At 48.5% G+C, this 12,771-nt stretch overlaps 7 protein-coding genes across 7 annotated transcripts; 5 read left to right on the plus strand and 2 right to left on the minus strand.

The window, feature by feature from the left end:
* Window positions 1-470: 470 nt before the first annotated feature.
* Window positions 471-870, plus strand: UREG_04057 (uncharacterized protein; the record flags this gene model as incomplete). Its single annotated transcript, XM_002544494.1, has 2 exons — window positions 471-661; window positions 768-870. The coding sequence occupies 2 exons, from the start codon at window positions 471-473 to the stop codon at window positions 868-870; spliced, it is 294 nt and encodes a 97-aa protein (XP_002544540.1).
* A 512-nt stretch (window positions 871-1,382) lies between these two features.
* Window positions 1,383-3,167, plus strand: UREG_04058 (uncharacterized protein; the record flags this gene model as incomplete). The annotated part of the gene is made up of 7 exons (XM_002544495.1): window positions 1,383-1,844; window positions 1,906-2,094; window positions 2,130-2,163; window positions 2,225-2,403; window positions 2,469-2,696; window positions 2,800-3,003; window positions 3,072-3,167. The coding sequence occupies 7 exons, from the start codon at window positions 1,383-1,385 to the stop codon at window positions 3,165-3,167; spliced, it is 1,392 nt and encodes a 463-aa protein (XP_002544541.1).
* A 1,391-nt stretch (window positions 3,168-4,558) lies between these two features.
* Window positions 4,559-5,130, plus strand: UREG_04059 (uncharacterized protein; the record flags this gene model as incomplete). The annotated part of the gene is made up of 2 exons (XM_002544496.1): window positions 4,559-4,987; window positions 5,080-5,130. The coding sequence occupies 2 exons, from the start codon at window positions 4,559-4,561 to the stop codon at window positions 5,128-5,130; spliced, it is 480 nt and encodes a 159-aa protein (XP_002544542.1).
* Window positions 5,131-5,575: 445 nt separating this feature from the next.
* Window positions 5,576-6,801, minus strand: UREG_04060 (uncharacterized protein; the record flags this gene model as incomplete). The annotated part of the gene is made up of 2 exons (XM_002544497.1): window positions 5,576-6,670; window positions 6,733-6,801. 2 exons carry the CDS (start codon window positions 6,799-6,801, stop codon window positions 5,576-5,578), a joined length of 1,164 nt encoding a protein of 387 aa, XP_002544543.1.
* A 1,149-nt stretch (window positions 6,802-7,950) lies between these two features.
* Window positions 7,951-9,758, plus strand: UREG_04061 (uncharacterized protein; the record flags this gene model as incomplete). The annotated part of the gene is made up of 2 exons (XM_002544498.1): window positions 7,951-8,022; window positions 8,082-9,758. 2 exons carry the CDS (start codon window positions 7,951-7,953, stop codon window positions 9,756-9,758), a joined length of 1,749 nt encoding a protein of 582 aa, XP_002544544.1.
* Window positions 9,759-10,330: 572 nt separating this feature from the next.
* Window positions 10,331-12,079, plus strand: UREG_04062 (uncharacterized protein; the record flags this gene model as incomplete). Its single annotated transcript, XM_002544499.1, has 3 exons — window positions 10,331-10,356; window positions 10,431-11,365; window positions 11,418-12,079. 3 exons carry the CDS (start codon window positions 10,331-10,333, stop codon window positions 12,077-12,079), a joined length of 1,623 nt encoding a protein of 540 aa, XP_002544545.1.
* Window positions 12,080-12,422: 343 nt separating this feature from the next.
* UREG_04063 (uncharacterized protein) lies at window positions 12,423-12,731 on the minus strand (the record flags this gene model as incomplete). Its single annotated transcript, XM_002544500.1, has 1 exon — window positions 12,423-12,731. One exon carries the CDS (start codon window positions 12,729-12,731, stop codon window positions 12,423-12,425), a length of 309 nt encoding a protein of 102 aa, XP_002544546.1.
* Between the last annotated feature and the right edge of the window lie 40 nt (window positions 12,732-12,771).

A 12,771-nucleotide genomic window follows, 5' to 3' on the forward strand; every position in this document is an offset into this window, starting at 1 on the left:
TGTTATTTCTGGACATTGCGTTTCAAATTGTCACAGCCTTCTCTGCAGTAGTTACCCCCGCACGCAACCGCTTGCTTCCAGCCTGAATGCCAATCGAAAACCAATAAAATCACATATCTCTGCATCTCGGGCAGCGCACACTCGCATTGACGACTAAGGGCTTGAGAATCCTTGCAGTGGAATTCTTCAGGTGGTGTCAAGTGCCTTGACGGTTTATATCTAATAAGATCCCCCGCTTGGTGCCGCCATCTCTTACAGTTAACTATCTCAACTAACGCAAGGTACGTAACACAGACGTATAAACTCTTTTTATGCTATACATGATGAATAGTCTCGGTGGGAAAGACGCATTCCATCCGCGCGAATCTTCTTCTCTGAAAGTGAGTAGAACCGCTAAACCCATTGAATCCCAATTTGAAGATGAATCGGGCGACGAAGATGTTTTCAGAGATGCACTTTTTGAGTCCTTCATGACCCGTGATGGGGTTGAAAGGTTTATGGACAATATTTCGACCCAGTTGTTGCTCGAGAAGGAGTGCAACTGGGGCGAAATGCTGGGGGCCGCTCCCCGTGCTCTCTGTTCCTTAGGACAATGTTTTGTTGCTGCGACCTCTTCTCCTGATCTTGCCATCCTCAAACTGCCAAATAATGGCGACCTCAAGTAAGTCAAAGCCGGGGGTCGACTCAAGCGCTAATAGGGGTATTATTATTGACCTCTACCAGGCAAACCAACTTGCGAACCGCGTTGATAGAGTGCTCTAACCTAGGAAGGTTGGCATTTGTGGAAGCACAAAAGAATATGAACAAGGTGGCAAGGATCAGCGAGGGAATTTGCGCACCGGGAGGGACTGTAAGCGTTCAGACGAATAGTTGAATCCTTACATCTTTTCGCTCATACTTGTCTTCCCAGGTACAAAACATACTCGATGACCTGGAAGATGACAACTTGATCGTATATGACCTCCAGGACCAACTTGAGAATCTGAAGCGCAGCTCCAAACAATGCTCTGTGATAGCAAAGGATGTTAATACAAAGTTCACTGCATGGCGTGATTATGCCCTTCAGCTTCGGACTGCCTGTACATCGGCTGAAGGTATCTCATCTTTCTGACCCAGTAATTGATTGGTTCATATAGTAACATGCATTCTAGTGGATAATCGTGAGCGATCAGTGCAGCTCCAAAGCGATATCGTCAATACACGGTCGACTCGGGTATATCAACACGAGGAGATGGCTGCCCAAGAAAGGGAATTAAGGAGGCTCGAGGAAAATGCTGATTTTGACCGCCGGATTCTCAATGAGAGCTTGAAAGCCACGCCAAAAGGTTTGTTCTTGATCCCATCGCCCGTTACATTAACGTTTCCCAACCAGAACTTCTAAAATGGTGTACTTGGCTGTGTTTCTAGGGGCGACACTGCTTGCGTACGACCTAATAGGAACGGCAGTCGAAACTGGTGCTCAAATCGCAAGGAGCCATTCCATTATTCCATTCTCTGCAGCAATTATAGATTACTATAAGAAGTGGATGAAATCAGAAAGTGAAAAACCACAGATTAGCGCGAACCCGGACAATGACTATGGACTTAACCTAGCAACATTCATCCATCAGGACCTTTGTGCCCTTAATGATTGCTTAAATAGGGGTGCTGAGTGTCCGCCAGACTTTGGAGTCGACTTTAATCGGCTGTTCGGCTTTTCTCAGCCACAAGGGACGAATTCGGATGTCCTCATTCGAACTCTCTTGAACAAACTCACTACCCAGCAATCTGAGGCAATGTCGCCAACGAAAACGATAACCCCGAATATGTCAAAAGGGATGGGAATATTGGAACAAGCCCTCCAGGTAAATACAACAATCATATAGCCATACATGTCGAAAGGTGATCTGACTCCCAACTGTTCAGGTTTGCCGAGATATATATGCCCACTATGACAATATTCTTCAGCGGCGCCCTACAGAGACCGCAATCAGAACCTGGCAGAAGGTTATCGGTAGAGCCGTCCATGATAATGAGGAGTTGGTTCACCTAAGGACGGAGCTGAGAGCGAAAAGAGATCAGCAAATCAATGTGATTGCTCGTTTTAAATGTCTGGTTTGTTATATACGGCTTGGTTAACACGGATATAGGATGCGAAAGCCGTCCGGCCTACGGACCAAAAAAGTAAGGGAAAGGAGAGTTTGCTGGTGAGAAGTGGGGAAATCGAGCTAATTTATATTCGTAGCAACGAAGAAATGGGCAATGCTCAAAATCCTGCGTGATAATGCGGAGATGAGCCAGAACAGACTCGAACGTAGCCAAAAGGAGCTCAAAGATCAAATCGGGAGACAAAGAGAACTTGAACGAAAGTTCCACGAAACGAATATGAAATTGCGGCAGCTCAGAGGCGAAAACGTTACTGTAGTGAGTACACAGTCCTCAAGGGCGCATACAATAACCAATAGTTGCCCACTAATAAACCTGTACAGCACAAATTGATTGGGATTCTCGGGGACTGTATCTACAACCTCACCGATTTCCAAGAGCATGTCCAGAAGCTTGTATTTTTCTTCGATGGGCTAGAGTTGCTAGTAACGGATGTAGAAGAAAAGCATGCTCGACAATTCGTGAGCTCAATTGACAATATGCTCAAGATTCGTGCGGACCGGTCCATAAACCAGGTAGCCATGGAAAGAACCAAGAAAAAATTGAAAGAGGTAGGGCAACGTGTCCCTTTCTGAGTTGCAGTGGATTCGTCAAGGCTAATGCGGAATTGGAACTTCATTGTAGAGGATTTTGGTCGGTGCGCTGAATCTTCAGGGTCATTACGCCGTAGCTAGGGAACTAGCTGGAGTATATGTCCAAGTTTCAAAGAAGCACATCATCCCTACCGTTCAGTTTGTCGAAAATCTTGGGATCTCTCACTCTGCCTGTGAAACCGACGAGTTCGACCATTCGAAACCTGACCTAATTGCACAAAAGGCAAAGGAAGCGCAAGAAGCGATCAATGATATTTCGGAGAAGGTAAGCTGAAACCATTTGTTAAATTTAGTTTCTTGACTGGTGAAATATCTGATCGAATAAAAATATAGCGGCGAACTCGCCTGAAGAAGCTTCTGTTCGACGACCAACGCGCCATCGAAGAAGTCGAGCAAGCCCTGCTACTAGAGAAGGAGCAGTCGTGTTGATCCGAAAGGGCCTGAAAGTGACTCGTTTCATCCTCGTGTAAACGTTGGAAGACAAGGAGATTTGATGATATTTGAGAGAACGTTATGATACCCGAAGAATATCCCTATCAAATGAAATCACGGTTCTTTTACTCGAATCGTGTCCAACCAGACGGCACTCTAGCTGTACAATGCATTCCCGTCTGTGCTTCAGCATGGTCGATGATATCGGGAATCCCTGATCTCGTCGCGGATCGTAGGAGCACTCGTGCTCTGGCGCTAGTTAACTAACTAGCGTTTAGGCCTCCCTAGTCTAGTGCGCCACCCCGGAGCTGCATTCGCTTCAATAAGTGAACTGATACTGAGCCAAAGCTGCAGTCTCCGAGACTCCGTTTACATGGTAACTTTTTTCCGCCTTCCGCTCCGCCCGCAATCTCTTGGCATAACCCTGCCTTGGTAAGCAACTTCTACCTTGGCATCAAGTTATCACCTCTTCCGAAAGAGAGACTTTGTTCAAAAGCCGCCGCTTCAAACGACTACTAAATTTACTCCAGGCTCGTTTGCGGAAGCGAGTTCTGTTAGCATATTTCTGATAACTTGAGGCTTTGCTATGGTGTTCGACTAACGGAGCTGTTCGAACCAAGTGTCTGCCACAGATCACATCTGCTATTCACTCCATAGCTGATCCTTTTGTTTTTAACTTTTTGGACCCAGAAGTCGTACCGCGATGCTGACTTCGAAGCTAACAGTCCCGTCAGCTGCTTGGTCCTGAACAATCTTCGTGCCTCATTTGATACCAGGCTTGGTCTCTCGCACTTGAAATTTCATTATTCATTCCTTCCACCATGCTAAGGCACCGTCTTTCCTTGGTTAAACGGAGCTCCTGCTGTGTTCCGCAGACATGTCTTGCTGGATCTGGATGCATAAAATGCAGCTTCCTGGTGGATTCGCTCCCAGGCTTTCAGATTCAGGAAAGAAGTCGTCTCAACTCCCGCAATTTTTGAGCCGAGAGCTCCTTCTAGGTTTTACATTTCCACATATTACTTTCTGGATGAAGCAAACAGACGGGATGCTCTTTTCTAAAGTGTATAGCTCCCTTCCGCCGCACAAGTCAGATTCGGCCGGTTCCTGCTAGTTTCCCCTGATCACCTTCCTGGAACCCGCGTTTGCGCTTTCTAGTCCTCTCGCTCTGTTAGGGTCTTCCGCGTCTACAAATAGAGCGTCCTCGCCGTCGATTTTTCAGTTTTCTTTTCTTTCTCCAGCAACTTTTACAGTCTCATACATCATCGAACATTTTCTTACACCAACATCTTTGTTCGTTTTTACTTCGACTTCTATCAAGTAAAGCTACATTCAAACACTCTTCTTTACCCGAACCAATTGAAGTTATTACTTCAACCAAATCCTTGAAAATGCGTTTCCTCCCAATTCTCGCCTGTGTTCTTGCTCCGCTTGCTGCGGCCCTTGAGATTACTCACCCCGAGGGAAAGAGCCATATCATGGCCGGAGAGGATCTGAAAGTAACATGGACATTTGTCGACACCGATCCGCACTTTTTGAGCTTGTATCTTGTCAACTTTGTCGAGTACCCGCCAACGTATGTTCCTTTGGCTATCGATGTCAAAACCCACAAGGCACACCATGAAGTTCATATTCCCTGTGATACCCATCCGGCACATGGGTACCAGATTAACGCCATCAACGGAACCAATGTCTACGTGATCTACGCTCAAAGCGAGCATTTCAAAATCAAGAAACACCACGGAAAAGAGGAATGCGGCCATGATGATAAACGCGACGACGCCTATCCATCGCCGGTAACTAGCACAGTTTACGTTACGGTAAGTTTCGCATGCGATCCTTCCGATATCATTCCTTACTCTATCCCTTCTCATCTCCGCGACTTATCTGGGATGTATTAGCCCTGTTACAGTCGCTTATGCCGTGCTTATCGGCGTCTCCCTTCAGCCCATCCCCTTCATAAATTGACCCGGATGCTAAAACAGGCCATTGGTTATTAGGTGACCCCAACCGCATAAAGTCGAACCTAAGAACACGATAGACTCACACGGACCATACGGCATTTGTTGTACGGGTTACATTCCCCATTTTGTTGTCCCACGGACTCTTTTAGGCATGGGAGATGGGACGTGAGTTTGGGGGCAGGTACTGTGGTGTCTGAGAGATGCAAAGGCCAAGGTTCTGAGGCATCTATCATGTAATTATTATTACACAGCGCAGGTGAATACTGACAGAGACGATCGCGATTCTTCTTGAAACTACATCAAGTTCACTAGATACTGTTCTTGTTCAAAAATCTACGCCACTCGCTTTCATGTCTGTTAGCAGATTGCGGTGGCCCGCGGACGTATAGATTTCATCACGTAGGAACCCTCCTAACCTTGCACATGATTTCCCGCTCGTAGTCATTATTTTGACGGCGGCACGCACGTCGAGTCGCCGAGAGCGCTCTCCCGTTCTGCTTTGACCTTTTGATCGAAAGCCTTTTTAACGGCATGAATTTGATTGATCAGTGGGTGATTTTCCAGTGCTTGTTTCGCAGCCGCATTCCCTGCGGCAACTTTATTGAGTCCGGTTCCCGAGCCGAGATGTTGACTTTCCCATCCCCATCCTGTCAGGTATACGCCTATGAAAAAAGTTGCCATTCCCCCTTTCCGGGTTATAGGTGGACTCTCGTCTATATAACGGAGCTTGACGCCTTTTCCCATTACCCTCTTAGCCAGAGACTCTTTATGGTGCGTCGCCTGGTCTTCCGGCTGAACACGATCAAGGATTGGACCCCAAAGACGCACTAGCCAATCCTCCACCAGGTTAAAGCCATTGATTGGATCTGACAGAATTACGGCGGCGGCGTATGCTTCAAAGACGTCCCCTTTGACTTTTACCCAGCGTTTAGGCTGGCTGCGTATCTCAGGGGAGACTCTCACGAGTTGATCAAATTTGAACCTCTCGGAAAACTGAGCGAGTGTTTCGTTTTTGACGAGAAGTTCGCGAATCTGAGATATGCGCCCAGGCGGTAAGGACTGGAAGCGATCCCAAATCAACCTTGTCGCGATGACCTCGAGGTACGCGTCTCCAAGGATTTCGAGGCGATCATAGCTGTGATGAATTGCTGGAGGAGCGTGTGCGGGGATTTCACCCTGGTGGGTGAATACGGCGGTTTCAAGAGTTTTATCCTTGATTGGCGGTGGTTCTAATGACGGTGCTACTGCTTGTTGTTTCGCATCGGGATATTCCTTTGAAGATAATTCGGACTGCGCAAAGGCTCTTGCTAGCTCCGCTGTTGCATTGATAATCTCCACCTCGCCAGAGCTCTCGATATGCTTCCTAATCGACTCCGGGTCTGAAGCAATGTCCCGTGCGATTTGTTCGAGCTGATCTAAGCGGGTTTTGATCACGTCTTTCCTTGACGCTCCATTATCTAAATCTGCGCAGACTTTTCTTTCCAGTTGCGGCGTCCTGTTATCATTTTGTGCGTTATCTGGGTGGTGTCGATGCTTCTTCTAGATGCGGGGATATCAGTAGTAAATAGTGCAATGTTGTTATGAGGGTGTTTAGAGCATACCTTCCGCTTCTTGTCTTTTACCAGCTTTGGTGCCTCCTTTCCCTCTGTATCCTCTGACTTTCGCTTCATTTTGTCTGGCTCAAACTGATAAAAGATATCGGAAATCAGCTTTCAAGAGACCGAAAATAGAGTTCAAGTGTGCAATCGCTGCAAACTCACGTGGCCAGCACTTTTCTGACGGGATCAATTCGCAGCATGGAAACCGCTTTGAGCTGCGACTCCAGTAGACTTAACCCGCAAGCATGGCGTCCATCGCTCGATCGCGGCTGTTAAACCTATTGAAGGTACTGCTTCTTCCCAAACCCTTTTACCAGAATCTAAATTGACCAGTTTCCTAGGTTCAATGCCGCGTTTTTGACCTGAATTACAACCCCCAAGGCCTCCGTCTCGGGAACAAAGTCTTGCGGCAACGTCTACGAGGACCGGCCCTAGCGTCGTATTACCCCCGAAAAACTGTGTCGTTTAGAGATTTAGAAGATGCCTTCCGCCCGTTAGATATGGAAACTTGGGACGAGACGGAGCTAGATCGGCTCGAATCCATCGAGACGTATGCATTGCGCCGACTGCCTACTTGTGTGTTTTAGATTGGGTTTACTAATTATTGAAATATAGAGCGAAGAAGCGTGGAAAGGGGGCTCCGAAGAAGAAACGTACTGCTACAGGTGAGATATTTCCACAGTCGTGAAGATCGATCGTAGTACTAACAGTTCGTTCCTCTCCACCCAGATTCCAAAGCGAAAAAGAAGAAATAGATTTTCTCTTACTCTCTCTTTTCTTCTTATATGATTATCGATTTTACGGCACCGGGGCAATGTGGAGCGACTTTTTCTTGTACATTATGCTCAATTTGGCTGGTTACTTCGGGTAATGGGATTTGCATTACTGCTTTCTACATGACTGTAAAACGGAAGCAAGAAGAATATAATGCTTCTTTTTCTACAACCGTAACCCTTATCTTCTCATCGTTCAATTCTCTTCGAAAACGGGCCGCGAATGCTGTAGATCACGTGATTACGCATTTTGCCCGTTCAACTTCGTAAGCTTCGCGCCACAGGTTCGGCATCTGTAATCTTGAGATATACGACTCGTCCGTCTCCGTTCCCTGACTATAGCCGGACTTTGATTCCACTTATATCACTTCATAGACATCAAACGTGAAAACTCGAGTTTGCATTGTACACTACGAGTGACTAAAAGTCGGTCCTAAAATCCTGCGTTATGGCTGCGGCTGCTGCGAAGCCCACCAAGAACCAGCTGAGGCGAGCCCGCAAGAAGGCCAAGAAGGCTGAGGTATGTGAAGCCTATGCGCAATGCATCTTTACTGAAGCTAATCAGCTGCGATGGGCCAGGCTCAAACACAGAGCAATGGAGATCTTTCAGCAACAGTCACCCCTTCAGAGTCAGAGGTAACCGAGCCACGTACGGAACCGGGCACGAAGCAAGATTCTGCGCAACAAGAAAAGAGCGCCGATACAGATGGAGATGCAGATTATTCTTCCACAACTTTCGCACCTCAACATGATGAAAACGATCCACTCTTTGAGATGTATAGGGATGTCATGGGAAAGTTTGAAAACGTTGAGGTCGAAGACGTATCGTCCAAACAGCCAGATAAGCCGGAAATATATTTCGAAGATGATGACATTCCGGACGAGGATGAAGAAAGTGCCGCGCCGAAGGTATCTAAGAAGAAACGAAAAGAAATGAATAAGTTATCCGTGGCAGAGCTTAAAGCAATGGTTCAGAAACCAGAATCTGTGGAATGGACGGATGCTTCGGCTTCGGATCCTAGGCTTCTCGTTCACATCAAAGAATATCGAAATGTAGTACCGGTTCCCGGCCACTGGTCTTTGAAACGTGAATACTTGTCGTCGAAACGAGGGATAGAGAAATCACCTTTTCAACTCCCGAAATTCATTCAAGAAACTGGTATTGCGGAGATGCGCGATGCGGTTTTGGAAAAACAAGACCAGCAGACCCTCAAGCAAAAGCAGCGTGAACGAGTGCAACCCAAGATGGGAAAGCTCGATATCGATTACCAGAAACTATACGAAGCATTTTTCAGATTCCAGACCAAGCCGGAGTTAACTCGATATGGAGAGGTTTATTACGAAGGCAAAGAATATGAAACTAATCTACGGCATCTACGCCCAGGCGAGCTCAGCGATGAACTGAAAGAGGCTCTCAATATACCGCCTGGCGCCCCCCCACCATGGCTCATTAATCAACAGCGGTATGGCCCTCCTCCGTCTTACCCAGCTCTTAAGATTCCTGGTCTCAATGCCCCGCCTCCTCCGGGTGCAATGTGGGGATATCACCCTGGCGGTTATGGCAAGCCTCCTGTTGATGAGCACAACCGGCCATTATATGGTGGTGATATTTTTGGTGTTTTACAGACACAACAGAATGCGCAACAAGGAGAACCAGTGGAGAAAGATTTGTGGGGGGAGTTGCAACCGGTTGAAGAAGAGTCCGAAGAAGAGGAGGAGGAGTCTGAAGAAGAGGAAGAGGACGAAGAGGAAGTTGGCGCTGGTCTGCAAACCCCAAGTGGGTTGGAGACACCCAGTGGCATGGTATCCGCTGTACCATCAGAATTCGGTACCGCAGAGAGCATTGCCGGGGAATTTGATCTTCGTAAGCATCACCGTGGGACGGAAACTGAGGAGACACCTCACGCCAGATCAGCGTATCAAGTCATACCTGAACGACAAACCCAAGTCCAAGGGTTTTTCGGAGGTGATCGGGTCTATGATCTTAAGTCAGCAGAATCCAATATACCCCTCCTTGGTTCAGAAGAGCAAAATCGGAAGCGAAAGAAGCCGGGGGATGTGGATGTGTCTCTTGATCCAGACGCTTTACAATCACACGATGGAATCAATAAGGCTAATTTACAAAACCTCTATAACACGGAGAGGCAACAACAAAATAATCCCGACTGGTCCTTCCAGGAAGATCTCAGCGATATGATTGCCAGTGAGAGCCGCAAGAGACTGAAGCAAAGTGAAGAAAGACGTGCCAAACGGTAGTCATCGAATATTGGAACTGTCTCAATGTACTATTAAAAAGGTGTCCAGGGGCTCATGTTATTTTGGGGAAAGAGGCGGGTGTTAGGGCGCGAATTCGAGTTCTGTTAGTAGCATGACCAAGTGCTTTTGTAAGAATGCAAGATTGCCAGCTATCCACACCAGCAGCAGTGCGCCGTGCCTCTCGGTTCGCTTCTTCGTCCCTGGTCTCTCGATATCTCGCCGTCGATACCGTGCTTAGCTAACGTTCACGTGATGCACCTCTTCCCGGCTAGGCTTAGCGCTGGCTGTTCCTCTCTGCAGCTCCAGAAAACCAAAATTCGCCAGAAAGCCGCGTCCAGCATCAGATGCGACCTGCACAGCGTGACACTCAACACAACAGCAACCGGCACTGTCTGTTGTTGGGAATATGTTAGCTGATTAGGCTGACTTGTTTCCCAAGCCTCTGAAGGTTTTGTTAATTAATCTTTCTACTTTGCTGTCAAAACCAGCTCTCTCTGAACCAGCATTGTTGCTTGCCTTTTGTCAGTCCCTCACTTTTCCCATAACGCGACAGGGAACCAAACACGCTCAATATGGATCGTGATCGCTATGATCGAAGGTCAGTCACGCTGCGAGATACTTTTTATCGCCACCTTTACAATTTGCAGGACTCTAACAGGTCCTTTGGTTTAGGTATGATGATGGTCGGCGAGGAGGTGAAAGCTACCGCCCTGGAGACCGCGTGCCTCGGCGCTCTCCACGCCCCGATATTCGATTTGGCCGCTCTCCTGTTCGAAACCGTTCACCGCCCCCAATAAGACCTACTGCGGATACATGGGCACCGTCCGATCGAGCACGACCACGAAGCAGGTCGCCTGGCACCTTCAGACGCCGTTCGAGAACCCCCCCTTTCAGAGGAAGTGATAGAGCACCTGGATATGTTGGCCGGCCTCGATCGCCACCGCCGCCAAGAAGATTTTCTCCTCGACGAGAAAACGGACGGAGTCCTCCAAGACTTTTGAGACGCTCTCGGTCTCCTCCGGGTGCTCTGCCACCGCGTAGACCTTCGTTCTCTCGAGGGGCTAGTCCTGGCTTGAAACGCGTGCGCGAACCGTCGCCTGTGGGCTATTCGCAACGATCTCCAAAAAGAGAACGCTTTGCCTCGCCTCCTAGAAATCGTTATGATAGACCTCGTTCGCCGCCACCCCGACTTGGGGACCCACGACTACCGGATCACATTCGCCCACGAAGCCCTGATCGACGAGAACCTCCAAGGGAATCATATGGCTGGAGAAGCTGGCGTCGTCGTTCACCGTCTCCTCCACCTCGTTCCGGTCCAAATTCTGGTCCAGGCTCATCATCTGCATCCCGTCGCTCCTCCCCGCCGCCTCGCATGGACCGACCAGCACGAGAATACGGCGGCTCTACAACGCATGCTACTACGTATCAAAGCAGGTCGCAACCTTTTACCGGAGTCCCTCCTCGTTCGCCCCTGCATTCGAGCAAGCCAACTTCGCGCCTAGGTGGTACGACTCGGGCCATCTCCCCACCCAGGGAACCAAAAAGTACCTTTGCCAATGCATCCTTAAGCCGCCCCGGAGAGAGCACCTCTGATGCCAGTGTCAATCGTGAGAGAGATTTCGATTGGGGGCCCCGGTGATACATCGCGCAGACTATCAGTTCAGACGCCCACAAATGATGACCAGGGGCCGAAGACAATATCCCAAGTGCCAAGCGGCGGTAGAGCACAAGCTACGTCTCCTCCTCCCGCTCCAAAAGGAGTGGGTTTGTCAGTACGCGGTGGCCACGCAGCCCTCCTTTCAGCTCCAACACGTCCCAAAGGCTCCTCAGGAACCCCCCATTTCAGCAGAGATCTTGGTCCGCGTGATTCACCTAGAGGTGGGAATATCCGTCGTCCAAGTCACGGACCACCTTATCATACTTCAACCCCTGGAGGTCGTGGGATGCCTTCTCCAAGTCCTGGGGGCTACGATTCACACCGCCCGGCCTTTCGACATGGAAGCAGTTCATCTACCACATATCCTCGCACACAACGGTTCGCGAATCACCTTTCAGGATTACCAAGTGTCGTTCCAGGAGGTAAACTTATTCCTTCCGGCCTTGACCCCGCTTTCGAGAAGCGCATTTCACAGCTTGAGGCCGACAAAGAGCGACTTTTGGAACAAATTGCTGAAAAGCAGAGATCAAAACGTGCGTCGTTGAGAGAATGGGACAAATTGAGCCGTGAGAGTGCCACCGGAGCGTTGAGAAGTGAACTTGCAGAGGGACATTTGCAGCGGATGGCGGAGGGCGATGATATTGGTGGTGGTGCGGCGTTTTAGTCTTTCAAAGGTAATTTTACCACCTGTACGAGGTTATTTCATATGGAGTTGCGTGAGTCTGGGATTTTTGCATTTAATGTGAAGAGTACATGGAAGCTACGTGATTTTTTTTTGTTGAACTTGTGCGCATGGTGTTCTAGGCTGTACCTGCTATTGTTGCTTTATATCGTGAAAAATGTATGATAGTGATTGATGACAGATTCCCAGAAAAAACTGAAACCCTGCAGTAAAAATATGGTGGGAGATATAAATATGTTCCATGCCATGAATCCCTTCCCCAAAATTTCAACCCCAATCAGGCACGGTACTGTTCACTTTGCAATCCAAGCATTCACCCAAAAGATCATTCATTCCGAAACCATGATATTCTCTTCACCCCATCAATATGCTTTGGCGGTTCAAGCCCGGCGCTTGATTTTCGGCGCCTATTCCACCGCCAGAGAACAAACAGGGCGCAAACTAAAGTCAAAGCCAGGACGGCGGCTATGGTCAAAAACACTGCTGTGGTGGCCTTGCTGCCATGATCGCCGGAATATGATCTGGGCTTGAGCAGCGGCGACGCAGTTATGCTACTATACGATGCTGTGGAGAACGACTTGGAGGACGTGAGCGTGGTGGCTGAACGAGACGAGGCTGGAACGGCGTCGCGCATGACGAAACCGGGGGGAGATGCGGTTATGGAAAGAGACAGA

This window comes from Uncinocarpus reesii, genomic scaffold (genome assembly GCF_000003515.1).
Source record: "Uncinocarpus reesii 1704 scaffold_2 genomic scaffold, whole genome shotgun sequence".
NCBI classification, from domain to species: Eukaryota; Fungi; Ascomycota; class Eurotiomycetes; order Onygenales; family Onygenaceae; genus Uncinocarpus; species Uncinocarpus reesii.